Source organism: Oryctolagus cuniculus, chromosome 2 (assembly GCF_964237555.1).
Source record: "Oryctolagus cuniculus chromosome 2, mOryCun1.1, whole genome shotgun sequence".
Lineage (NCBI taxonomy): Eukaryota > Metazoa > Chordata > Mammalia > Lagomorpha > Leporidae > Oryctolagus > Oryctolagus cuniculus.
Genome location: NC_091433.1, coordinates 2,938,748 through 2,964,316, shown reverse-complemented (window position 1 = coordinate 2,964,316; position 25,569 = coordinate 2,938,748). Strand labels below are relative to the sequence as shown.

General features: G+C 70.0%; 2 protein-coding genes across 4 annotated transcripts in view; one reads left to right on the top strand and one right to left on the bottom strand.

Moving 5' to 3' along the window:
* Positions 1–25,569, top strand: part of SORCS2 (sortilin related VPS10 domain containing receptor 2) — a 212,613-nt gene that overhangs the window by 96,876 nt on the left and 90,168 nt on the right. The gene's annotated exons all lie outside the window — the stretch shown is intronic.
* Positions 2,027–4,718, bottom strand: PSAPL1 (prosaposin like 1). The gene has a single exon (XM_002724154.5). It carries the CDS (start codon positions 4,623–4,625, stop codon positions 3,093–3,095), a length of 1,533 nt encoding a protein of 510 aa, XP_002724200.2. The 5' UTR covers positions 4,626–4,718; the 3' UTR covers positions 2,027–3,092.

The window sequence follows — 25,569 nt, the reverse complement described above, 5'->3', positions numbered from 1 at the left end:
CAAAGAGGAGACGAGGGTCGAGGGTCGGGGCACCTGGCTTCCTGGCCCCCACCCGGCTCCACTCCGGGGCTTCAGCAGGGACCCAGGGCTCAGGGCTGGGCTGAGCATCCGCGGGGTGGAGACGCTGCCAGCGAGGGTCCCGGGCGCGCTCGCCAGGGGTCCTAACGCGCTGCCCCGTCCAGCCACCCCCGTGGGCACCAGGACGCTGCCGCCCAGCCCTGGCCCTGGCCGGCCCGTGGGGCCGCCCTCGTTGGCGCAGCAGCTGGGGAGGCTCCCGTGGCCTCTGCGTCAGCACTCAGCTCGTGGGCCGGGGCCGACGTGGGCTCCGTGGGTTCCCCTGCCGCTGAGGCCCAGGTCTGATGAGAAACTGCTAAGGACGCCTGGGAGGAGGTCGCCCGCCACGGCCCCCCCGCAGTCCCCGTGTGTCTGGAGAGGGAGATTTGCAAAGCGGGACAAAGCCGGCGTGTAAGCGGCCGTCAGCCAGGACAGACAGGCCCGTGTCTGCTGGGAGCCAGTGACCTTAAAAGCCCCTCATCTGCTCTGTGTGCCCCTGGCTGGCCCTGCCTGTGACGGCCCGAGGACAGGGAGCCCAGCGCCACGGAGCGGTGGAGCCGGGACTTGAACTCGGACCTCTCTGTCTGGAGTGGAGGGTGCAGGGTTCAGGAGCTCAGCTGCTCTCTGGCTCCAACCTCTCCTGGCTGTGTGGCCTTGGGGAAGTTGCTTCACCTCTCTGGTCCCCATGGCCACTCTGCGGGGTGAAGCAGGAGCCCTGGACCCGTGGCAGCCGTGGTCTCGGCTGTGCTCAGGTAGGCGCACAGGAAGTCTTCCGGGCTGGCCTCCCTTCGTCAGGAGCCAAGCAAGGAGGAGGGAAGGCTGTGGGCGCATCTTCCCGGCCGCGCTGCCCTGGCCGGGGCTCCCTGACTCCTGCTGAGCTCGCCGCCCTTCCAGACAGAGACAGCCCTGAGTCTGCAAAGCCTTGCCTCCCGCCCCCCCAAAGAAAACCCCCAAAGAGTGCCGCTGGGCACAGGGCACCTGGCTCGGGACTCCTCCCACTCCCAGGAGTCCCTGCAGCCGGAGAGAGCCGCACCCTCCCAGCCTCCTACGCTGGGTGTCCGGCTGCCTCAGCACCCAGCCCTGCCCTGTGATGGCATCGGAGGGATGCCGGGAATGCCTCGGACAGGAGATGGCCCCGCCCACCCAGGGCGGCCCTTCCCACACAGTGCCACTCCTCCCCGCACCCACGCTGTCTTTGCTGGGAGGGGTCTCTTCCGCCGGGTGGGGCCGGCAGCTGCTGGCCCAGTCCCCCCCTCCCCGCCCCTGTGAGCAGCCGCTGAGTCCGTCTGCGTGGCCTTGCGAGGCCCCAGTGGCGGCTGTGTCACCTCCAGCAGCCCCCTCCTCGCTCCTCCTGCCATTGGCCCCCGGGCTGCCGTCCCACATGGACACCTACTCTGTGTCTGCGGTGTCTGTCCCAGGCCTGGGGCCAGTGCGGGCTGCCACAGGCAGGAGGGGCGAGCAGGCCCCGCCCCAGGCCCCCTGGCTCTGATTCCACGTGGGGAGAGCCAAGGGCCAGGTGGGGTCTTTGGGCCTGGGGTAGGGGGCGGGCGGGGCACTGCCAGGCGTGCTGTGCCAGCCAGGACGTGGGGCGCTCTTGGTCTGGGTGTGTGCGAGCAGCTGGCGCCAGGCCTGGGACGGGGGCTGTGGGGACCCCACTGTGGGAGCTCTGCGTGGGGAAGGGGGGTGAGCTCAGGGCCTAGGGGGTGGGAATGGTGTCTGAGTGTGCAGGACCCGCCTGCCGTGGCCGGGGACATCCTGGGACTTGTCACACAGTGTCAGCAGGCGTCCCGCAGGCCCAGGGTGGGGACCCTGTGGACAGAGCCGCTGGAGAGGGTGGGTGGTCCGGGGGTGAGAGGAGGCAGCCGTGCGTGTTTGAGAATCTCACCTGGAGCCGTACGCCCACGCCGGCCACAGCCGAGTTTTGAGGGAGCCCCACGGGAGCCCCCCGAGAATGAAAGTGTGGCAGACGCGGTCTGGAGGCTCTGTTTTATGACGCGCGCACAGTGAGGTGCTCTGGGGACCCCGGCGGCCTCCTGAGGTGGGTGGGGCTGGTCCCAGCGGTTCCCTGAGCCGTCCCCACTTCCCTGGAGGCAGGTGCTGTGGTCCCATTCCACAGATGAGAAGGCTGAGGCTCCGGCAGGGACTCGCTCACTGCCGCGTGGCTCCCGTCAGCCCCGCCTCCTGTGCGGACCCCTCTGTGCTGGCCGTCCCCAGGGCTCCACCTGGCACCCCTCCCTCCTGACTTGCCCCCACTTCCCATCCGCTCAGCTCCAGGGCACGGAGAGCCTGGGCGGTGGGAGGGGTCCCCGTGGTGGGAGGGGTCCCCGCGGTGGGAGGGGGTCCTGGGCGGTGGGAGGGGTCCCCGTGGTGGGAGGGGTCCCCGCGGTGGGAGGGGGTCCTGGGCGGTGGGAAGGGTCCCCGCGGTGGGAGGGGTCCCCGCGGTGGGAGGGTCCCCGCGGTGGGAGGGGTCCCCGCGGTGGGAAGGGTCCCCTGGTGGGAGGGGTCCCCGCGGTGGGAAGGGTCCCCGCGGTGGGAGGGGTCCCCTGGTGGGAGGGTCCCCGCGGTGGGAGGGGTCCCCGCGGTGGACCGAGACGCCCAGGACTGCTCCACAGAAAAGTCGGGAGGTGCCCTCGTCTCAGTGCACCGGGCGGGGGGGAGGCTGTGGTCTGCGTGAGCAGTGGGGGCTGGGGCTGGGGTGGGGGTGAGCCCCCGCCCCGCCCCGCCCCGCCCCAGGCTGTGGACAGGAAGGCTCCTCTCTGCCTGGCCCGTTCCCGCTCACCCTGCCCCATCCCTGCCTGGCTCCAGCTGGGGGCGCTCTCCAGCAGGTGGCGCAAGAATGCGGAGCCCGTTGTCAGAGGGGTGGTGTGGCTGGGGCGTGGGGGTGGGCACGTGACATAGGTGAGCAGGGCCCTGGAAGACCCCACGGAGGGCAGCTCTGCCCCTCCCAGCCTCCCTCCCTCCCTCCCTCCCTCCTCGGAGCCTCAGTTTCTCATCTGTGAAACGGGCGCGGGGACGGCACCCACCTCGTCGGGTCCCCGTCACGGGCGCTTTCCCGCGTAGGCGGCCGCCTGCTGCCACACGAGGCGCTGGCAGTGCTGCGTGGCGCCGCACATCTCGGCGGCCTCCAGGCTCCCGCACCAGAAGCTGGGGCCCAGGACGCACTGGTCGGTGCCCAGCAGCACCGGGGCCCGGGGGCCGTGACAGGCCCCCAGCTTGCTGCACACGGTCACAGGGTCCATCATCTCCTTGAGGCTCTGGATGACGATGGGCTGGTACTGGGTGACGAAGCGGGTGCACTGCAGCTTGTAGGGCAGCGGCAGGATGCTGCAGCCGCCCTTGAAGGCGTTCAGGATGTCCCTCCTGGTGCTGTAGCGCTCCAGGTTCTGGGAGGACACGCCCAGCAGCCGCCTGCAGCTGCCGCAGAAGCTGCCCTGGGTCTCCTCCCCCGGCGACAGCGACAGCGGCTCCCCGTGGGTGGCCCGGGCGCGCCTCCGCCTGTTGCACAGCCGGATGGCCGTGCACACCCTCTCTGGGGAGACCTGGGCCACCAGCTGCACCAAGGAGGGGCTGTAGGTGTCCACGAAGGAGACGCACTGCTGGACCATGGAGGTGGGCATCATGGCGCACACTCGCTCCAGGGCGTGGTCGATGAGGTCCTCCGTGCGGTTGGACAGCAGCCACCGGTCCAGCTCCTGGACCACGTCCAGGCACACCTCGCAGGTCAGGCCGGCCTTCATCTGCACCTCGCTCTTCTTCCCCGGCAGCACCAGCTCCAGGGAGGGGTCCCGGCCGGCCGGCGGGGGCTGCTCGCAGAAGCCCCCCTTGCCGCAGATGTCCCGGGGCGAGAGGAGTCGCAGGCTGCGCTCGGCGGGGACGGACACCTGGCGGAGGTAGTTGTCACACAGCAGCCCCAGGCCGGGCCCCAGGGACTCGCACTGTTTGCCGGTGTCCACCTCTGCCAGCGACACGTTGGCTTGGAGAGCGTCCTGCAGGCGGGTGACCAGCCGGACGCAGTCTCGGCACACGGCGCCCTCCGGCACCGGTGGGGGGTGGAAGCTGAGGGCCCCGTTGGCCAGGAAAGGAGCCGCCACCTGGGCTGCGTCCTCCTGGGAGAGAGGCCCCGGGGCGGCCAGGTGCCTCTGCAGTGGCTCACAGAGGGCGAGCGCCGTGCACACCCGTGCCGGGGCGGCATCCGGGCCTCCGCCCAGCAGGCTCAGGACGGCGGGGCTGTGGGCCGCCACCGTCCGCTTGCACCTGGCTGAAGACTCCTGGCTGGGGAGCCACTCACAGGTCTTCGTCATCGCAGCCAGGCTGTCTGCCCCTGTGGCCTCGGGGTTCAGCCCATCAGCTGTGGCGGCCGCCACGGCCCGGCACACGTCGCAGGGCAGGGACCTGGCGGTGGGCTGGCTCCAGACGGTGCTTCGGCAGTGCCCGATGGCCCCGCAGCTCGCTGCCACCTGCAGGTCCCGGCACCACTCCGCGGAGCCCCGGGCGCACAGCTGGGGCCCCGCCATGGGGCTGGCCGTGCCGGCCCCCAGCAGGCCGGGCAGGAGAAGCAGGGCACACAGCATGGCTGCCCAGGGTCCCGGCGGCTTGGCTCCAGTGCCCCCGGCAGCCCGGCTGTGCTGTAAACTTGGCTGTTCTGCCTGGTTCCAGCAGGTGCAGCAGGGAGCCCCGCCCCTGGCTCCACCTGCAGCCCCACTGACACCCCGCCCCCCTGGGGGGCCCCCGTGGCCCTCCCCGCCCTCGCTTCCTTGTCCTCTCTCTTGCTGGGTGAAGTCCTACCCGGTTTTCAGAGCCTGGCTTGTATCTGGGTGAAGTTCAGCTCCCAGCTTGGGAAGCCCTCCTGGGCTCCTGTCTGTGTCCCCGGCTCCCCGTGGGCTGCAGGGGTTTCTGGGCTACGCTCCCCATCACTCCCTGCCAGTCCCAGGAGGGTTCTGGGAGGCACGGGGGAGGGGGCAGCCCCTCTTTTAGCTGCCGGAGGAGTCGTGAGCACAGACCTGAACCTGGGGCTTTCCGGCTTGGCCCCACGCCGCGTGCCCGGCTGGGACCAGAGGGGACCCTGGGTGCGCTGGCTGTGCCTTGCGGGGGAGTGGGCCCCGGGCAGCGGCAGGGGCTGGTGGGAGTGCTGCCTGCCTGTCAGGTTCCCGGCCCCGCCAGTTTCTCCATTGGGCAACTCCCATCAAAGCCGAGCGTGGGCTGGTCCCGAGTGGGCGGGCACCACGCGTGTGTCGAAAGAACACGTATACAGGAGGCTTTGTTCCGTTCCCGTGTCGTTGGTTGTTTTTCCCCCTCTTCTTTCGTTTATAAATTGGTGGTTAGGCAAGAGAGTGCTGGGCCGGCACAGGCAGGCGTCTCGGGCTAAATGCCGGGCATGCTGGGGGGGCCTGAGTCGGCCTCGCCTCCACCTGCTGCTGCTGGGCGGGGCGGCCCCACGGGCTCCCTGGGGTCCCTGGGGTCCCTGCGTGCCTGGGAGGGCGTGAGCCGTAGGCAGGGCCGTGCCTGGCCGGTCCCGGGATGCCTCTGTGGGCGTTACGGGAATGCGTGGTCAGCTATGTGGCCAGGCACCTGGGGTTTCTGGCCTGCTGGGGCGGGGAGGGAATTTGGACGCAGGGGTTTCTGCCCTCTTTGGATGACGTCCAGGGACTTGGGTCCGTGGGGCCTGGTCGGGGGACAGCGTGGGGCCTGGGTGCTCCCAGGTGGCAGCAGGGCGGCTCTGCAGGAAGGCGGGGCTGAGGACAGGCGCCCGGATCTGGATCTGGCTCAGGCAGGCGCTGGCTGGGTCCCTCCCACGCGCTCCTCACCTGCTGCCCGTCACACCCACGCACCTCCCACGTGGACGCCCTGAGCAAACAGGAGATCCTGCCCGTCTGGTGGTGGGAACCCGGCCAGCCAGCGCCCCGCCCCTCGTCCTCCTGCTGGTCCTCGCGGTCCAGCTCCGGGCTCGTTTCTGTGGAGCTGTCCTCCCCGTCTTTCCGTCCTGGGGCCATGCGCGGTGCCCCGTGTTCCTAGTCCGTGCCGCCACGCTTGGGGTTGTGGAGCCGGCAGGCTGTTCCTAGGCACGGCTTCCTTCTGTGGCTGGGACCCGCCGGAGAGCGAGGGCCCCAGGATTTGCTCATCTCATCCACCCCTGCTGGGCGCGCATGGAGGAGCAGAGCCGCCAGGCATGGCGTGCGTGGGGAGCCAGAGTGGCCGTGCCGTCCCCACTCCCCTCGTCTGGTTTGGGGGGTAGGGCGTTTTCTCTGTGGGCCCCAGGTGACCACGTCAGGGGAGCGCGGATCTCAGCAGGTGTGGGGGAGGGAGGCCTGCACTGTGGATGCCAGACTCACTCCCCGGGTGCCCCGTGCCTCCAACCCCGCGGCTGCACATGGTGGGGTCCCCGCCCCCTGCTCACGCCGGGCGATTCGCCGGAACGGCTCGTGGAGCCTGCATCTCCAGTTTCTGATCAGTGGCACCGCCCGGAGTTTGCAGAGCGCACCCCCCCAACCCTACACGGCCCCCGGCCATCCCCGTGAAAGGCCCGGCCCTGCCCTGTTTGCTTCCTGGGGTCGTGCCCAGCCCTGAGGCCTCCGGGCCGGGCTGGTGGGGCTGGTGTGAAGGCGAGGACGTGTTTGTCACCAAGGAGCTCCCCAGCCCCGTGCCAGGAGTGGGGACCAGACCAGACAAGCAGCTCTGTACTGTGGGGTGGAGGTTGTGTCTTATTTTATAATTTCTTTTAAAAAATTTACTTATTAGAAAGTCAGGGAGAGACAGGGAGATCCTCCATCCACTGGTTCACTCCCCAGATGGCCACAATGGCTCGGGTGGCCAAAGCCAGGAGCCTCTTCCAGGTCTCCCAGGTGGGTGCAGGGGCCCAGGGACCTGGGCCATCCTCCACCACTTCCCCAGGCCGTGGCAGGGAGATGGATGGGAAGTGGAGCAGCCGGGACTCGAACTGGCGCCCATATGGGATGCTGGTGCTGCAGGTGCAGTTTTACCTGCCACACCACAGCGCCGGCCCCTGGTTGCATTTCTAACCTAGAAGTGAACACAAAACCGTGCTTGGGACTCCGCCCACCCCTGCCTAGAGCCGTTTGCCCACAGGTGCGTGTTTGCCTGAAGTTTGTCCTTAACCCGTGGTTGTGGGGTGTCCTGTACCCCCGTCCCCTCAGCACGGCCGTGTGCGCCCGGTAACCACGGGGCGTGGATCACAGCGGGTTCAGGCTCAGCCAGGCCCCCGCTTCCTCTTCCAGGCCCGGCTGGAGTGGCCCCCCCGGCGTCCCCGGCTGCCTGCAGCCCGCTGTGTCCCGTGCAGCTTGGAGCCCCGGCCGCTCCCGCTGTGGGACGTCCCTCGGTTGGGCTCCGCCTGGGGGTTGCCAGGGCAGCTGCCCCGGCCCTGCGTGTCGGGAGGCCCCCGCTGGGGGTTTATCTGACACTGGGGGTCTCGGGTCTCCCCGTGGCACGGTCACGGCCCTTCCCCGGGAATCAGTGGGCGACGTGTGGAGCGGGGTCCTGCTTCTTGTCCAAGGCTCCCAGCTCCTGCAGCGCCCCAGCCCCTCGTCCTGTCTGCCCGAGTCTGCGTCCGCCTCCCCCATTCCCGTCTCCTTCTCAGAAGAAAGACTGAGAGTTTGTAGTTCATTTATTATGAATTAAGAATCCCGTACTTTTAATTGTGTTTAGTAACACCTGGGCCTGCACGGGCCTGCCTGCCCCTAACAACACACCCGAGGCCAGGCCTTAGCAAGAGGGCTCTAAGTTCAGGCCCTGGCCAGGGCCCTGCAGCTGTGTCAAATGCCCTGGGGAGCTGAGCTAGAGCAGGACAGGAAGCTGGGGGTGTGGGGTGGGGCCAGTGACCACCAGCCACAGGCCCCGCCTCTTAAAGGACCCATCACCCCCCCACTGAGGACTAGCTCCCAGCACGGGAGCCCTTGGCGGCTGCTCAGGCCGTCTCAGACCTGACGGCGTGTGCACACCCACAGCCACATCTCTGCACGTGGACGGGAGCGTGGCCGATGGTTCCAGCACAACGCCCGGCGTCCCCCTCACGGTTTCTGCAAGGCGTCTGCCCGGGAAATGGCCATCGGCTCCAAGTGCCCTTAGTGCATTTCCTCGCTTGCCGAACCCTAAAACCAACCCTAAAACTGTCCGTGAGACGCTGTCCCCGGCCCTGTGGAACAGCAAGGCCGCCGGCCGTGGTTCTGTATCTCTCTCTCCTGCTGGGTGACATTTGCAGGGAGCTAAGTGCCGGCATCCCGGGGCGGGGTTCTGCGGGAGCCGGCACGGTCCCCCCCACCCCCCCGTGGGTGACTGTCCCTGCCCTTGCACCTTCCCCGTTCCTGTACCGTGAGCGCACCTGGCCATCTGGATCTAGGGCAGGGGCGTGGCCACAGACAAGGTGTTCATCCACCTGGGTGGCTTCCCGGGGGTTGCTCCACCCTGCGGCTCCCAGCGTTCTCAGGCCAGGTGGGAAGTGAGTTCTGGGGGTGAGACGGGTGGGGGTGGAGGCAAGGAGGGAGGCAGGTGCTCCCTCGGCACCTTGGCGCCGCCGGGGGCGCGGGCACGGCTGCACGTTGTCTTCCATGCAGCGCGAGGCTGAAGCCCAGAGCCCAGGCCTGCTCAGGGAGGCACTTGCTGCTTCTGGACGGGGGAGCTGGGGTTTGTCCAGTGCGGCCCGCGGCAGGCCTGAGGATGCCCAAGTCGGGGCGTAGTGAGGTCCCAGTCCAGGGCTTTCTCCTGGGAGCCTGGAGCAGCTGGGCAGGAGCCCAAGCCCTCCCTGAACCAGCAGGTGTGGGTGCCCGGCTGAGCCAGCGGTGCTGGGCAGGCACACAGAGGCTGTGGGCTTCCGGCTCCCGTGAAGGGAACGTGGCGTCTCTCGAGCCTGGGGAGACGTCGCCCCAGACCACCTGTGCCTGCGCCCCCTCCCCTCCTGCGGGCAAGTGGCAAGCTCAGGGGCCGGGGCCCCCAGCAGCCGAGCCCCACAGGGGCCCAGGGCCCAGCCTGGCCAACACGAGTGGAGGATGTGGGAGGCTCAGCCGCCAGCTGGGGGCCTCGCAGCTGCGCGCTCATTCCCACGCTCTTTGCGGGCAGGGGTCCCGGGCCGAGCGCCAGCAGGGCTGTGTTCTCTGCTCGCGCCGGCCGGGGCTCCTGCACCTGTGTGGCCACCGTCCTGGGCCAGCCGTGGCTCGGGGCTGCAGCCCTCCCGGCTCAGCCTCTGTCTTTCTGGGGCCGTATTTTCTCCGTCTGCTTCTCCCGGCAAGGGCGCCGGGCGCTGGATTCAGGGTCCACTCTAATTGGGGGTGACCTCATCGTAACCGATTCCTTCCGTGGAGACGGGAGGTGAGCTCCAGGTGAGCTCACCCAAGGTTTGGCACTCGCAAGTGTGTACTGGGCAGGGGGCATAACTCGACCCACAGCAGATGCATTCTGGGGGTTATGGCCTTGGCCTGGTGCCCGCTGTGGTGCAGATCCTGGGGAGCCTGGGCTGGGGGACTCCTGTGGGAGCGCCTGGGCTCGGGCCAGCACCCCGGGGGCTCGGAGCACCTGTGAGACAGCTGTCTGTGGACCTGCCGCTCCCCAGGGCCACGCGGACCTGAGAGGCCGGGAGGAGAGAGGTGCTGTCGCTCAGTGCTCCCGGCGTGCGAGAAGTCGGCCCGGGGTTCCCAGCGCTGCACAGCTGAACTGTCAGGGACGAGAGGGAGGCCAGGAGCGGGCTGATTCAGGACCCAGCAGTCCTGGGGCGACACAGATGCCTCCGGTTCCAACGGCGCTCATCCCAGCCCCGCAGTGAGCAGGGGGTTGGGGGCAGCGAGGACGATGGGGTTTGTGGAGGTCGGGCAGGTCCCTGGGTTGGTTCCCATCTCCATCTTGGCACGCATTGGATGGAAGCTTCCTGTCCGGCACAGGTCCCGTGGCGCTGGGCATGGCTGCTGCATGGGTCGTCAGGTGACAGGTAGAGTCGGCTGTCCCGGCCCCCGGGGTGGGGAGCGACTGCGATGGGGGCCGTGGGCCTCGTCCTGTGCGGGTGGAGGAGCGGAGCTGATCCTAAGTGCCGGGGGCTGCACCTCACTTGTTTCGCTTCTTTTCCCTACCTGGGTCCGGCATTGTCCCGGAGCCCCTGTGATGGGCTGGGGCTCAGAGTTAATGAGACAGCCCCGGGACCCCCAGAGCTCACCTCCCAGGGGAGGGGCAGACACACCGAGCGTTAGAATGGTGTGGAGGGAAGGGGTGAGCGAGTCCGCCGTGGGGTGGCAGGGCCCGGGCAGGCCTCTGCGACTCAGCAGTGTTGGAGCAAAGACGCGGGGGGAGCCAGGTGGGTGTCTGGGAGTGCACGTGGCAGAGCAAGGCAGACCCAGGCCAAGGTCCTGGGGCAGGCAGGCGTGGGACGGGGCGGGGCGCAGCCGGCTTGAGTGGAGAGGAGGGGGGCTGGAGGGAGCGGAGGTCGGAAGCCACAAGGGAGGAGGTGGCCGCAGGGATCCGGGTGAGGCGAGTGAGGGGTGGCTGTTGGGCACTGCATCTGACCAGAGTCCGAGCCGGTGGTGCGTGTGAGTGGAGCACCCCGGGGGCTGCGGCCTGAGCAGGTGGGAAGCCTGGAGGCGGGGACCTGGGCAGGAGGACCTGTCGGGCTGCTCTGTGACAGGCGGGGGAGGAGGATGGCCCAATCCAGGGCGTGGCTCGGAGGGGGCGTGGCCAGGGCCCTGGGTGCTGAGGGAAACAGGGCACGGGGGAGCCCAGGCTCCTGTCGGCGCCGCCGCCTCTGGGCTGGGGAGGAGAACCAGACCCTCCAGACCCTCAGGTGCAGGCAAGAGGCTGGGGACGGCCTGGGAGTTCCCCGGGGGACAGGTGTCTGGCTCAGTAGAAGTGTGGGAGTCACACCCTCCCCTGGTATTTGAGGGTCAGAGGTTGGAGATGCCTTGGCGAAAATGGCAGGGAGGAGCCTCGGGAGCGTGGGCAGCGGGGCTGGGGGCAGCAGGGCTGGGGGCAGCGGGGCTGGGGGCAGCAGGGCTGGGGCCTCCTGGGGCTGGGGGCAGCGGGGCTGGGGGCAGCAGGGCTGGGGCCTCCTGGGGCTGGGGGCAGCGGGGCTGGGGGCTCCCGGGGCTGGGGGCTCCCGGGACTGGGGGCTCCTGGGGCTGGGGGCAGCGGGGCTGGGGGCTCCCGGGGCTGGGGGCAGCGGGGCTGGGGCAGCGGGGCTGGGGGCTCCCGGGACTGGGGGCTCCTGGGGCTGGGGGCAGCGGGGCTGGGGGCAGCGGGGCTGGGGGCTCCCGGGGCAGGGGGCAGCGGGGCTGGGGGCTCCTGGGGCTGGGGCAGTGGGGCTGGGGGCTCCTGGGGTTGGGGGCAGCGGGGCTGGGGGCAGCGGGGCTGGGGGCAGCGGGGCTGGGGGCTCCCGGGGCTGGGGGCAGCAGGGCTGGGGGCAGCAGGGCTGGGGGCTCCCGGGGCTGGGGGCAGCGGGGCTGGGGGCAGCGGGGCTGGGGGCTCCCGGGGCTGGGGCAGCGGGGCTGGGGGCAGCGGGGCTGGGGGCTCCCGGGGCAGGGGGCAGCGGGGCTGGGGGCTCCTGGGGCTGGGGGCAGCGGGGCTGGGGGCTCCCGGGGCTGGGGCAGCGGGGCTGGGGCAGCGGGGCTGGGGGCAGCAGGGCTGGGGGCAGCGGGGCTGGGGGCAGCAGGGCTGGGGGCAGCGGGGCTGGGGGCTCCCGGGGCTGGGGGCAGCGGGGCTGGGGGCAGCGGGGCTGGGGGCTCCCAGGGCTGGGGGCAGCAGGGCTGGGGGCAGCAGGGCTGGGGGCTCCCAGGGCTGGGGGCAGCGGGGCTGGGGGCTCCCAGGGCTGGGGGCAGCGGGGCTGGGGGCAGCAGGGCTGGGGGCTCCCGGGGCTGGGGCAGCAGGGCTGGGGGCTCCCGGGGCAGGGGGCAGCGGGGCTGGGGGCAGCGGGGCTGGGGGCTCCCGGGGCAGGGGGCAGCGGGGCTGGGGGCAGCGGGGCTGGGGGCAGCAGGGCTGGGGGCTCCCGGGGCTGGGGCAGCGGGTCTGGGGGCTCCCGGGGCTGGGGCAGCGGGGCTGGGGGCAGCAGGGCTGGGGGCTCCCGGGGCTGGGGCAGCAGGGCTGGGGGCTCCCGGGGCTGGGGCAGCGGGGCTGGGGGCAGCGGGGCTGGGGGCTCCCGGGGCAGGGGGCAGCGGGGCTGGGGGCTCCCGGGGCAGGGGGCAGCGGGGCTGGGGGCAGCGGGGCTGGGGGCTCCCGGGGCTGGGGCAGCGGGGCTGGGGGCAGTGGGGCTGGGGGCTCCCGGGGCAGGGGGCAGAGGGGCTGGGGGCAGAGGGGCTGGGGGCAGTGGGGCTGGGGGCAGAGGGGCTGGGGGCTCCTGGGGCTGGGGGCAGCGGGGCTGGGGGCTCCTGGGGCTGGGGGCAGCGGGGCTGGGGGCAGCGGGGCTGGGGGCTCCCGGGGCTGGGGGCAGCGGGGCTGGGGGCTCCTGGGGCTGGGGGCAGCGGGGCTGGGGCTCCTGGGGCTGGGGGCAGCGGGGCTGGGGGCAGCGGGGCTGGGGGCTCCCGGGGCAGGGGGCAGGGGGCAGCGGGGCTGGGGGCAGCGGGGCAGGGGGCAGCGGGGCTGGGGGCTCCCGGGGCTGGGGCAGCGGGGCTGGGGGCAGCAGGGCTGGGGGCTCCCGGGGCAGGGGGCAGCGGGGCTGGGGGCTCCCGGGGCAGGGGGCAGCGGGGCTGGGGGCAGCGGGGCTGGGGGCTCCCGGGGCTGGGGCAGCGGGGCTGGGGGCAGTGGGGCTGGGGGCTCCCGGGGCAGGGGGCAGAGGGGCTGGGGGCAGAGGGGCTGGGGGCAGTGGGGCTGGGGGCAGAGGGGCTGGGGGCTCCTGGGGCTGGGGGCAGCGGGGCTGGGGGCTCCTGGGGCTGGGGGCAGCGGGGCTGGGGGCAGCGGGGCTGGGGGCTCCCGGGGCTGGGGGCAGCGGGGCTGGGGGCTCCTGGGGCTGGGGGCAGCGGGGCTGGGGCTCCTGGGGCTGGGGGCAGCGGGGCTGGGGGCAGCGGGGCTGGGGGCTCCCGGGGCAGGGGGCAGGGGGCAGCGGGGCTGGGGGCAGCGGGGCAGGGGGCAGCGGGGCTGGGGGCTCCCGGGGCTGGGGGCAGCGGGGCTGGGGGCAGCGGGGCTGGGGGCTCCCGGGGCAGGGGGCAGAGGGGCTGGGGGCAGCGGGGCTGGGGGCTGCCGGGCTCAGAGCTCCCGGGCTCCGAGCCGGGTGTGCAGGGTGTGCCCACTGGAGCTCCAGGCCCGGGCTGCCACTGGAGAGCGGCAGGTGCGCTGACGCTGGGGTTGGCTGGGGACCCGGATGTGGGGCAGGCAGCGTGGAGCCCAGCAGGGAGTCCCCATGGAGGAGGGGCCGGGGAGAGGCGCTCGGAGAGCCGGCTCCGCTCTGGAGGCGGAGGGGGAGGGCTGGCGGCTGGGGCTGGCGCTGGCATGGAGGGAGCGGTCCTGAAGCTGCCTCTGAGGTGGGTCGTGTGGGGTGGGCTGGTGCTAGGCCAGCGCTAGGGTGGGCCAGTGCCCGGCCCTTTCACCAGGGCCATGGCCGACCCCGCTACTCCTGAGTGTGGACAGGCAGGCCCTCCTCCCTCCCCCACCTCCGCTCTGGGCTCTGACAGCCCCCGGGCCTGGCCCCGGTCTCTTGGGGCAGGGGGCTCTCAGGCTGCACCCCTCCTCTAGGGCTGGGGGCTCTCAGGAGGCTGCACCCCTCCTCTCAGGCTGGGGGCTCTCAGGAGGCTGCACGCTGCCCACTAACACACAGAACCCCCCAGTTGGAGCCCAAGATGCAGCTCCTTGGGTCCCTGTGCCCAGCCGCTCACCTGCCTGCTCTGCGCCTCGGTTTCTGTGTCTGTAAGATGGGTTAACAGCAGCTGTCTCGGGCTTGCCGGGGCTGGGATGAGTTAACGCACGTGGTGGAGGCTGCATGGCGCCTGGTGCGCGTGGGCGTTTGGTGTTGGTCAGTCAGCCCAGCTGTCGCAACAGCGCCTGCACACCGGGCCTTGAACAACCGACACTCACAGGCTCCCGGTGCCGGAGGCCGCAAGCCCAGGTGGACATGTGGGCGGCGCTGGTTTCCCGAGGCCTCTCTCCCCACGGCTGGAGCGGCCGTCCCTCTGTGGGCGACGGGTCCTCGTCAGAGCCGGGGGCGGGGCACACCCCACAGCCGCGTGTGGCCTCACTCGGCTTTCACGGCCCGGGCCGGCCAGCCTGTGCCTGCCCCAGCCGGCTCACTGATGCTGTGGAGTGAGTGAGTGAATGAATGAATGGGTTTATGCAAATGAGGTGCTGAGGTGCCCCCTGGGCGCCTGGGGAAATCCCTGGGGCGCCAGGGAGCCGCCTCTCACATCAGGTGCGCCGCTGAATTGCTTTGTGTGCGTGTCTCCCACATTCCGTTTCCTGCCCAGGATGGGGTGTGTGTGTGTGTGTGTGCGTGTGCGTGTGTGCATGTGCGTGTGTTTGTGTGCGTGCACACACACCTGCCTGCCTGGAGGAGGGGCACTTCCTCTAGGGCCAGAGGCACTGGTAAGAGGCTTCGAGGCATTGCGGGGCGGGGCAGGGGGTGCCGGGGAGACCCCCACGCACCCCCCTGTGGCCTCTGTGACCGGCAGCTCTGGGTCCACCCGGCACAGGAAGGGGTTTTAGGAGCAGGCACTTGGCTGTTTGCCCCAGGAGCAGCAGACGCAGGCCCCGGCTGTGCTGGGCACCCTTGGTCCCCGGGGACCGCCCTGCACTTGCTCCCGCGGCCTCGTCCTGCTCCAACCTCCTATTTGTGCGCTGTTGGCCTGGCAACTGTGTGCCCCCAGGCTGTGGGGAGGGGAGTGGGAGGGGGCGGGGTGGAGGGCGCACCTGGGGGCCTAGGTCTCCCGCTCCTGGGGACACAGGCAGGGGCCTCTCCATCCACCCTGCTCCTGGGTGTCCCAGACCTCTCCGGGGCCAGGCACACAGCAGGTGTGTGGCGAATGACTGACGGGCTGCGTCATGCACAGTAGGTCTGCAGGGACCTCGCTTCCCAAGTGCTGGCCGTGTGTCCCGTGAGTCCCAGCCTCCGTGCTGGGGGCCTTTGTCTTGAAAGGACGTGAGCAGGCCTGAGGCAGAGGCTGGGACGGCAGTGCCCCAGTCCCAAGTGGCTGCCGCCCGGGGAGCAGTGACTTCCAGTGCACACCGCGAGCCGGCAGTTGTGGCCGCCGGAGATGGCAGCTCAGTCCTGTGGCCGCACGGGGAGGGGGCGGGGCAGGGGTGGACACGGTCGGCTGTGTGCTGGGCCTCTGGAGAGAGGCCGACCAGGCTGCACCCCTGGGACCACCCAGACCGCCAGCCCCCAGAGGCTGCAGGCTCCCAGACCAAGCTGGTGCTGGCCGGGGTCGGTGTCTGCCTGCGTTGCTCGGTGCTGGTCCCTGGGACGGAGTCCCTGAGGTGGCCCCCTCCTCCAGAGAACACAGCTCAGCTTTGACCATGCCGGGGGTGCACCGTGGCCGGCAGCGGCAAGAGGCAGGGGCACGGGTGTCTGTGTCTGTGTCCCGGGCTCTGCCCTCACGACCCCACCCAGCTGCATCAGCACCCGGAGCCCCCAGCTCTGAGAACCATCGTGGCGTGATGGTTCCACCCTCTTCGGGCCATGAACGTGGTCTTGGGGACTCAGCGCCCGAGTGTGGGGGTGGATGTTGAGGCCTTGGTGGTCCGCGGGGTCCCCGGGGTGCCCTGGCGGGGCTGTGCTTCTGAGAGCTCCAGGGAGGGGCGCTGGTTCCGGGGAGCGGGAGGAGGGGAAGCTGGGAGGGGAGAGGGAGAGGGAGAGGTCCCCAGGGTCCCCGAGGCGTGGCTGCCTGTGTGAGGAGCAGCACTGACTCCTACAGGCACTGGGGGGGGGGGGGCGTGAGCAGCAGGGCTGTCCCGGGGAGGGCTGTCTGCAGCGGCATGGGGGCGGGGCCAGGCAGGTTCCTGCAGAGCCCGGGCCTGGGGCAGCTGGTCAAGCCGCTCCCCTTCCTCCCTGCCCCCTCCCCCGCCCCGCCCTCGCTGCCCACGGTGCCCCCGGTGCCCCCGGGTGCTGTGTTTGGGACAGAGGTCTGGCTACCTAAACCTGGGGGCACTCGGCCAGCGTGAGGCCCACGTAACGTGGCGCCACTGCCACCGACTCGCTCATCAGCTGCGCCCTGGGTGTCTGTCTCAGGGCACAGGCGGCACGGGCCCCAGACGGGGTCCGGCCTGGTGAGGCTGCCACGGGCCAGGGGGCTTCCTGTAGAGGCTCAGGTGCTGGCTGGGCCACAGCTCAGGCCTGGCGGGGAGCAGGGGCTGCCCGGGCGTCGGGGGCAGCAGTGGGGCGCCGCGGAGCAGCCCCCGGGGTCACTTCCCCTGCGCAGAGGCCAGGGGGGACAGCGAGGGGCGGGCAGGAAGAGGCGAGGCCTCGGACGTGAGTCCTGGAGCCCAGCCACTGGGCACAGCCCCTCCTGGCCTCGGCTGACTGACCTGTAAAATGGGCTTTAGCGTCTCAGTTCCTTTCTCCGGGCCTGGTGGGCCTGGCCATGAGGGGCTGGGACTCTAGCCCACCTGGCCCCGCCCCCACATGGGGGCTGTCAGAGATAAGGCCCAGTCTGATTGCTCAGTGTGGGCGGGGTCCCAGAGGCTCCGCCTCTCCGTTCCCCTCCCAGGCCTCTCTCTCCTCCCTGCCCTGCCCTGCGCCCCACTTCCCTGGGGAGCTGCACTTCTCCGACCTCGCCTGGTGGGAGAGCTCGGCCCCCAGCCCCCAGCCCCTGCCGGCCCACCGGAAATGCTGGCGGCTGGGCACGGCCAGGGCGTCCACTCTGTGGGCACCGCCAGGACCGCTGCGGCCTCCCAAGGGCCGGAGGCAGAGGAGGCGGAGCTCTCGAGCTCCCAGCTGGACGCTGACCCTGCCGGTCTGGTGGGGCCCCTCCTCGCCCTCGTGCCTCCGCCTCCAGGAAGCCCTCACACACCCAGGCCTAGGCGGCGTCTTACTGCCATGAAATGAGGATGCCCGGTTTGCAAACAGCACTAGGACGTCAGGGTCTTCTGTGGAAGTCCCCCGAGGTGCGTGGACTCTCACAGAGTCATGGCCGCCTGGATCCCCGCGTGTGCGGCCAGCCGGGGCCACAGTTCAGAAGAGACCATGGAAGTGGGCTCGCAGCTGCTGTGCCGCGTGTGCCGAGTCACCGGGTGCCACGTAGTTGATGCCTTGCGTGGACTCTGGGCTTCCACCAGGTCCCAGCCCCACCAGCCCTTCCCGGGGGGGAATTCCACCGGTCGGAACATGTTCCCCCCCGACCTCCCGCACAGCCCTCTGGGAGCGCTGGCCGTGCCCCCTCGGGCCTGCAGGCCGGCTGGGAGCTGCGGTCACTGTCGCTGCCCCCTCCTGCCCCTGCCTCTCAGGAGCCCAGGGCGCCACAGGTTCCTGCTGAGTCACAGCCGCAGCAGGTGGGCTCGGCCGTCTGGGGCTCCTCAGGGTGTTTGTCTCCTGGGACCCATCTGCGGGCCCCTTGCAGGGTGCTCCCGGGGAAGGACCTGGTCCCCTCCCTCCGTGTCCCCCGCGTGGGGCGCAGCCCGGCTCGGCCCATCCGAGGGAGCCAAGTGCTGCTCCGTGGAGACCCGCGGGTGCTCAGCAGCCTGGCCCCGGGGTCCCCGGTGCCCATGGGGGGCCCAGAGCTTTGGGGTGCCGGCCCCTGGCTTGGAGGGTCTGATCTACTCCCCAAACCACACCACGGACGGAGGACTGTCCAGCTTGGCTCCACCCGGCCGCAGCACCGCACCGTGGGCAGCGCCGCCTGCCTGGGGGCTTTCCGTGCCCGGCACACGCGTGTGTGCAGGAACAGGGTGTGCGGAGGCGCTCGCTGAGCACCGTGTTCCCGGTACGGCCGAGGGCTCCCCGCTGTCCAGGAGCTCCGCACCGGCACCTCAGGGCCTGAGGTCGCGACCCCACCAGCTGCCAATCAGGCGCTCTCTGCTGTCGCCCCCCCCCCCCACTCCTGCCAGGGTCCCTGAGGACCCGAGGCCGAAGGCGGAGGGAGAGTTCGCCGGAAGCTCCTTGGAGAAACGGCGCAGGAATCAGGGCGAAGGTGCTGTCCGGCCTCAGGAAGCGGCGATCCGAGCGGCGGCCCGGTTCCTTGTCCAAATTACATTACTCATCATTTCCTCGTCCTTAATAGAATAATGACTGCCCCCGCTCTCTGCCCTCAGCGCGCAGGTCTCTGAATGTGGAAGGAGCCGCAGGTGCTGCGCCGGCCCCATCCCGCACCTGCGCCCCCCGCCCGGACGCCGCCTCACCCATTGGTCTACGGCTGCCGGCTGCTGGCCTGGCCACGCCCGTCCCGCCTCTGCGTGGTGGCCGCGAGCCCTGGGTGACCACCGGGGATGACGGCGGGCGTCGCTGAGCACGAGAGGAGCTGGGACCCACGCGATCCTCATCCCCTGTGACCCCTGCTGAACTCCCCACGCCCGCGCCCGCAGTGTGGTCTGAGACCCAAGGCGTCATGCGCCGTCCCCCCTGCGCCCACTCTGATCGGCGCCTGCCTCTTAACGAGGCCTCCGCAGACGCCAGGCCACCGGCGTGACGCATGCGACACCTGCCCGTCTCGGTGTCCGCAGGACTAAAACTGGGCTCCCCGGAGGAGCCGCAGCGCGGGTGTCGGCGAGAGGACGCCGGGGCTGCCCCCTCGGGGCTCCCAGGAGGCGGCCAGACCCCCTGCGAGGCGCTCCTGGCAGGGGCGCGTGGGAGGGGCAGAGCCAGGGCGGGGTCTCAGCGCGCCCACCGTGAGCAGATGGCTTCGTGCCAGCGCCCCGGTGTCTCCATCCGTAGAAGCCGGAGGAGGCCGGCCTCCCGCGGCGGCTGGGTGGGCGGTGCTGTAGGGACCCTGGGCGTGGAGGACGTTTGGTGGACCTGGTCACAGCGCCCGGCACACTGGAGACACGAGTGCACGCCCTTGGCTCTCAGCCCGGTCCCTGGCTTTCTGCGCACCCTCCTGCAGCCCCGTGCCCTTGTCGTCTGCTCCAGGGCGCCCCCTGCTGCTCAGCGCGAGCTTTGCCAGCGTGCCGCAGGTGCGTGATGGCCGGGACCCCCGTGGACCCAGAGAAGGCGCGAGTGTCCTGCTCTGTGTTTGGTTCTGTGGGACCGACTGAGACCTTGGCGCTGACCAGTTGAGCCGCTGCTATTTGCCGGAAGCGGGCTAGGACGGCGGCGGGACAGAGGCTTCTGCGGGTTTGCAGGTGGGGGTCTGGCGGGAGCCGGGAGCTTGACTGGCAGGGGGCTGGGGACTGGGGGCTGGGGTGGGGGCAGGGGTGGCGAACAGAGGCCCTGTCTCCTGCAGCCGAAACGCCGCGGGAGGCCACGTGCAGGGGAAACGAGATCCGGGGCCGCGCCTGGCAGTGCCCGGAGCAGAGTGCGAGACACGCGGCTGGGGAGGGTCCTGGTGCCAACTCCCCTGTGCCTGTGGGATGCCGGCCTGGGGTGACAGCAGGCACCCTCTGGCCCCAGGCTTTGTCCAGCTGTTCCCTCCTCCCTCCTGTCCTCCCTGGCTGCCCTCCCTGGCTGCCCCTGTTCAGGGCCTTCCCGACCACCTGTCTGCCAGGTGCCTCCACCCGCTGTCACCTGCCTTCGGCACTCAGCCCTCTGACATCGCCAAGGCCTGCACCGCTGTCTGCAGACTGCACTGGGTTAGGCTCCGACGGAGCAGCCAGCGCCCCCTGGTGGATCCCTCAGGGCTCAGTGCTCCCAGGCAGGGTGGGTGACCCTGACCTAATGCCACTCTTTCCTCCGACCACACCCAGGCCCCCAGGACGAGGAGGGGTGGGTAGAGGGAGGGGCTTGCTGCCTCTGTGAACCTCTGGCTTTGGCTGCTGTGGGGGTGAGGCCAGCAGCACTGGGCCTCGGGACGGAGCGAGTGGCCACACAGACGCAACCCCGGGGGAGGCAACCTCCATGCCTGGGAGGACGGTGGGGGGCGTCTCACTCGGACCCGGGCACACGGGAGGGCTGTGGTCTCTCCCGCTCTGGTCCCAGCTTCGAAGGGAGAAACCGAACCATCCGGTGTTTAAATCAACGGATTCCGAGCTGGAAGAATTAAACGACTACCGATTGAGCGATTGGTTGAATGAGGCACCGGCCCCTCCCCCAGCCTCCCCGCTTGTGCGCTGCCCTCCAGGACTGGGCTGCACGGTCCCCTCCTGCCCCGCGTCCTGGGGCAGACGCGGGGCTCCACCAGCAGTGCCAAAGTCCAGATGACCCCAGGGCGACGCTGCCCCCTGGCTCCCCGGCCTGGGACTGCAGGCCCCCCTCCCCCTTCCCATCTCTGGCTCCGCCTCCCGCAGCCTCCCTAATATCTTCATGAAGACCTCAGCTCAGCGACCTCGGCCAGCACCCTCTTCCTGGGGGACGTCGCTCGGAAGCTCCCAGGCCTGGGGACGTCTTTGTGCACCGAGGGCCGAGGCTGGGGCGGCAGCCTCTCTCCGTCCAGGGTGCCCCCGTGGCCCTTGCTGCCCCAGGGGAGGGGCTGTGCTGGGGGCCTCCATAAGAGCCCTCCCCAAGCCAGGAGGCAGGCTATCCTCTGGGGCAGGGCAAGGCTCCGCCTCCCGCCACCCTCATGTCCTTGGCAGGTCCTGCTCGGGGCAGGCGTGGGCTTGGGTATGGCGTGGCTTGCGTGGGGCCCCTGTGGGGCCGTGGTGGAGTGCAGCGCTCCCACCTCTCTGCTTCCCGGCTCCTGGCTGGTGGCCTGCCGGCTGCTGTCACAATCGGGAATGCACGTTTGCTGAGCTGGAGAGACCACACCACGTGCACGCGGGGGCCTCTGCTCCTCCCCCGAGAGCCCGCAGGAGGCGCCTGCCCCCGTCAGCCCCGGTCAGCCCTGTCCTGGGCACCCAGAGCTGTCTTGGTGGGGCTGGGCTCCCCGACTCCCCCGCCCCTGCTGTCCACTGCCCACTCCTCCCAGGGAGCGGGGGTTCCTGCTCTGCACTGTCTGTGCGTTTAGGGCTCCTGTGGACGGTGGTTTCTCCCAGGCTTGTCACGTGTCCCCTGTAGACACGCATGGCCTCGTGCCCTTCTGGTACGCAGGAAGCAGAGCCGGAGCAGAGCCACCCCTTATCCGCGAGGACCTGCCTTTCCGCCGTGGCGGGCCAGCCTGGAGGTCATTTGGGTCTTCTGGTACCTGGGCTCCGTGCAGTGACTCTGAAATTGAGATGGTCTCAGCAGCAGAGTGAGGCGATTGATTAGTGATGCCTGCCACGGTCTCAGGATGGGACTCGGGTCCGTTTGCCCGCTCCACTCACATCCTTCAGGTCTGACCATCCAGTTTTGCTGTCACCGAGGGGTTGTTTCCAGCCCCCAAAAGCTCAGCGGGACTCAGCGATAGCCACAGCTGTGTGCCCTGCCGAGAGGCCCCGCTGTGGGCAAGGGGAAGTCTGAGTGGGTTGCGGGTCCCGGCGGGCATCGTGCGGGTCGGTCGCAGTCTCGGAGTTCGGGAGATGAGGCCAGAAGGAGCAGTCCTCCTCATGGGCCTGCTTTGCCACCCCCGTGGTAGGGACGCTCGCACCTGCATAGACTCTGTACCCCGCTCTTGCTGGTGTAGACCCTGCCTCCTGCAGCCCCTTCTCAGGTTGTCCTAGACCTTCCTGGTCCTTTAAAGCACTTTACAAGAGATTCATTCGTTTATCTGAAAGGCAGAGTCACAGAGAGAAAGGGAGAGACAGAGGCCTTCCGTTCGCTGGTTCACTCCCCAGATGGCTGCAACAGACAGGGCTGGGCCAGATCTAAAGCCAGGAGCCGGGAACTCCGTCCGGGTCTCCCACGCAGGTGCAGGGGTCCGGGCACTTGGGCCGTCTTCTGCTGCTTTCCCAGGTGCCTTAGCAGGGAGCTGGGTTGGATGCAGAACAGCCGGGACTCCATCTGGTGCCCACGTGGCGTTGTGAGGGCCGTGGCACCGGCCCCTAGAGAACTCTGCCTGGCATTCCCATGGTCTCCTCGGTCGGCCAGGCAGGAATGGCCGTTTCCTTTATAGATGGGGAAACTTAGAGACGAGGCTCGGAGAGCTGGAGGAGTGAGCAGGGGCAGAGCCACGGCGGAGGTGCGTGCCTGTCACGTGGCCCTGGGGACAGGACTGCTCTGCACACGCCCTGGCATGCCCGCCGTCTGAGAGGAGAGGAGACCTCCTGTCTTAGGTTTCTTTATAAAGCACTTTGTAAATGAGCCAAGACTTAGAGCTTTAAACTTCTTAGGCAGTAAGTCCACACTTTTCTATCTGTGTCCATTCATCCCTTCATCCATCCACCCATCCACCATCTATCCATCGAACCATCCATCATCCGCCTCCCATCCATCTACCCACCATCCATCCATCCATCCGTCCACACACCCACCCGTCATCTGTCCATCCTCCACCCATCATCCATCCGTCCACACACCCACCCGTCATCTGTCCATCCTCCACCCATCATCCATTCATCCATCCACCCATCAACTCAGTTGTGACTCCCTAGGGAGGCCTCCCCTTGGAGTCTGCCCCCGACGGGTGGGCCTGAAGGAACTGAGTTTTAAAAGGGGAACGGACGTAGGGTAAAAGAAATCCGTGTTTGTTGAAGAGCTGGGTCTGCAGGAAGGTCCCTGGCACGTGCCTGGGCCCAGGCTCACGCATTTCCTTGGGAAAGGAACGCTGGCCCCACCCCCAGGTCCCCCAAAGGCAGTGGGGGTGCACGTGCGACTTCACACAGTGACTTGAGGATCCCGGCGCCTGGAGCATGGTTGACTCCTGCCTTCCCAGGTCGCTGTGTCCGTCTGCGATGAGTGGCGGAGGGGAGAGAGGACAGAGAAGTCCCCACGTGACCCTGGAAGGGACCAGCCCAGTGAGAACGTGCTGTCAGCCAGGCGGCCGGGGGAAAGAGGGAGTGGGCTGGCGACAGGTGCGTGGCCCCTGCCGGGTGTTCCTGGGGCTCTCCAGGAAAGGGACATGGCACGTGGAGGGGCAGAGGCTCCCCGCGGCCTGGGCTGAGCGGCTCTGCCCCCACCCCTCATGGCTCAGCAGCCCCGGGACGGTGGGGGTCCCTGTGAGCAGGTGTGCGTGACACCCGTGGCTCTGCCTGTAGCCACTGGTCAGCTCCCTGACCCTCCTCCTGGGGCCTGGACTCCGAGCTGGAAGGTAACGTGGATGGACCAGATGACCTGATGGCGCTGTCCCGTGAGCCCGAGGAGGCGGGACCAGGTGTCCCAGGTGGGCTGGGGTTGGGCAGTGTTCATAGTGCAGTGTGGAAGACCACACTGGCCATCGGCTTCCTAGTGTGGTGAGGCTGTCCCAGCCTGCTGCTGCCTGGCCTGGCCTGGCCGGGGCTCTGTTGGGCTGTGGCTGCTCCCGCTCTGCGGTGCCGCCCCTTTGGGGGACCCTTTCTTCCCCGGGTGAACCCTCGCTGATTCCAGGCGGCTGGACTTCTGTTTGGAGTCCCCTCCGCCCCCTCCTGGTCCAAGTCTGAGCGCCTCTTCAGCCCTGGTCAGCCTGGGTGAGTCCCCACCCATGTTGGGACTTTGGGGTCTCCATGGGGCAGGAGTGACCTGGCTGGCCTTGCCTCCCCCCATCATGGAGAACCCGGCAAGCCCCTGGGACCCTTGTTTCAGCCTGGAAACGGTCAGAGGCTCAGAGAGGGTGGGTGGCCGGCCCAAGGCCACACAGCATCTGAGAAGCAGGACTGGGATTCAAATCAAAGTCAGTCCAGCTCCGGACTGACCCCAGGACCCTGGCTTTCTGCCAGGCCAGGGTGTGCTGGTGGCACAGGACGCCCTGATCCCTCTTGATCCCTGAAGCACCAGCGGCCGCCGCAGCTCGGTGTTCGAAGCCCGCGGAGAAGAGGGGAGGCTGTCTGCCCCTTTCAGGGTGGGGAGCGAGCTCGGAGCTGGCCACTTTGGGCGCTGGGCCCCCAGGCACCCCCAGCGGCTTAGGGGAAGGCTCATCCCTTGGGAGAGTCACACACGGTGAGTCAGGGCGGGCGTGGGCCGGCACCTGCGGGAGACAGGAGCGAGGGCGGGGTCATGGAGGAGGAGGGGGCAGGTGCCGCGGGAGCTGTGTGCGGCCGGCACCGAGCCCCTGCCAATCGAAGTCCTGCTTGATCCACAGTGCCAGGGCAGACCTGGGTGCCGATTCTGCCCAGCCGGCGGCGTGGCCTTCAGCTGCTCCCTGCTTTCTCTGGGCGCCCGTGGGATCGAGCCCCCACCCTCTGAGGCTGCGACATCGGGGCCGCCTGGCCAGGATGCAGCCCCTCCCCACACACACAGGGGGGCTAAGGCTCACGGCCTCCGTCCACCGTCCTGATCCACGGCCTGGGGGCACAGCCACGCCCCTCGCACTGCGCCTTTGGCTTCCTGTCTGAGCCTGAGCTGCAGACGGCCCCACCAAGGCAGGCTGGGGAAACCGAGGCACTCGGAGCTGGCGTTGGGAGTGTGGCCGCGGGCAGAGGGCAGGGAGAGGCCTGGCTCGGGCCACCCGAGGGTGCAGGTCGGTCGTCAGCCCCAGCGGACGCAGGCCACGTGGCACAGTGGCGGGAGTGGGGGGCGCTCCTGACGAGTGCTTGTCTTGCTTCTGGAAGGTTCTTCCCGGCTGCCGGGCCGAGCCCTTCCCTCTCCACCGCCCCGTACCCTGTGTTCCTGGAATTAGAACGTTCTGGAAGGCGCTCAGCGCCCCACCGCGCCCCTCTCCCACGCAGGGCGGGCAGCCAGCCGGGCTGTGTGCGGGCTGTAAAATTAGCAGCTTCGTTCTGCCGTCAGGAAGTCAGCTGGGCGCACGCGTGTGCCGGGGACGCGTTTTCCTGCACCCCACCGTGATAAAAATACAGAGGCCGCCCCCGCGGACAGAGGCCGTCTGCTAAATTTATACCACAGCCGTGTTCGCAAAGGCCACGGCGACCGGCGGGAGGGCGGGGGGGCTCAGGGGCCTTGTGATGGGGGGGGGGGCACAGCCCGGCTCTGTCCCACAAGGCCGCGCTCCCGCACCGAGAGCCCCGTCCCCTGACCCACGGCGGGGGCGGGGGCGGGGGGGGGGGGGACGAGGTGGCCCCAGGCTGGGGCTCTGCCCTGACCTGACTCCCGCTGCAAGCCAGGCGGTGAGCGGATGCCGGCCACTCGGGGAGGAGACCGAGGGCCGCAGCACTGAGGGCGCCCGCGTCGCACGGTGGGCTCGGCAGTGGAGGCTCAGCCTTGGGGTCCGTGTCCAGTGCAGGGTGAAGGAGGCGGGGCTCGCTCAGCCCTCCGGGGGGCGGGCACTGCCGTCTGGGGGGCGGGGCTCGCTCAGCCCTCCGGGGGGCGGGGCTCACTCAGCTCTCTGGGGGGCGGGCACTGCCGTCTGGGGGGCGGGACTCGCTCAACCCTCCGGGGGGCGGGCACTGCCGTCTGGGGGGTGGGGCTCAGCTCTCTGGGGGGTGGGCACTGTCATCTGTGGGGGTGGGGCTCAGCCCTCCGGGGGGCGGGCACCACCGTCCGGTGTGCAGGGTGAACGGGGGAGACTCGCTGTGAGCCGGAGAGCCCGGCCACAGCCAGGGACACAAGGCAGTCCCGGAGTGGCCAGGGCCGTCCCTGTC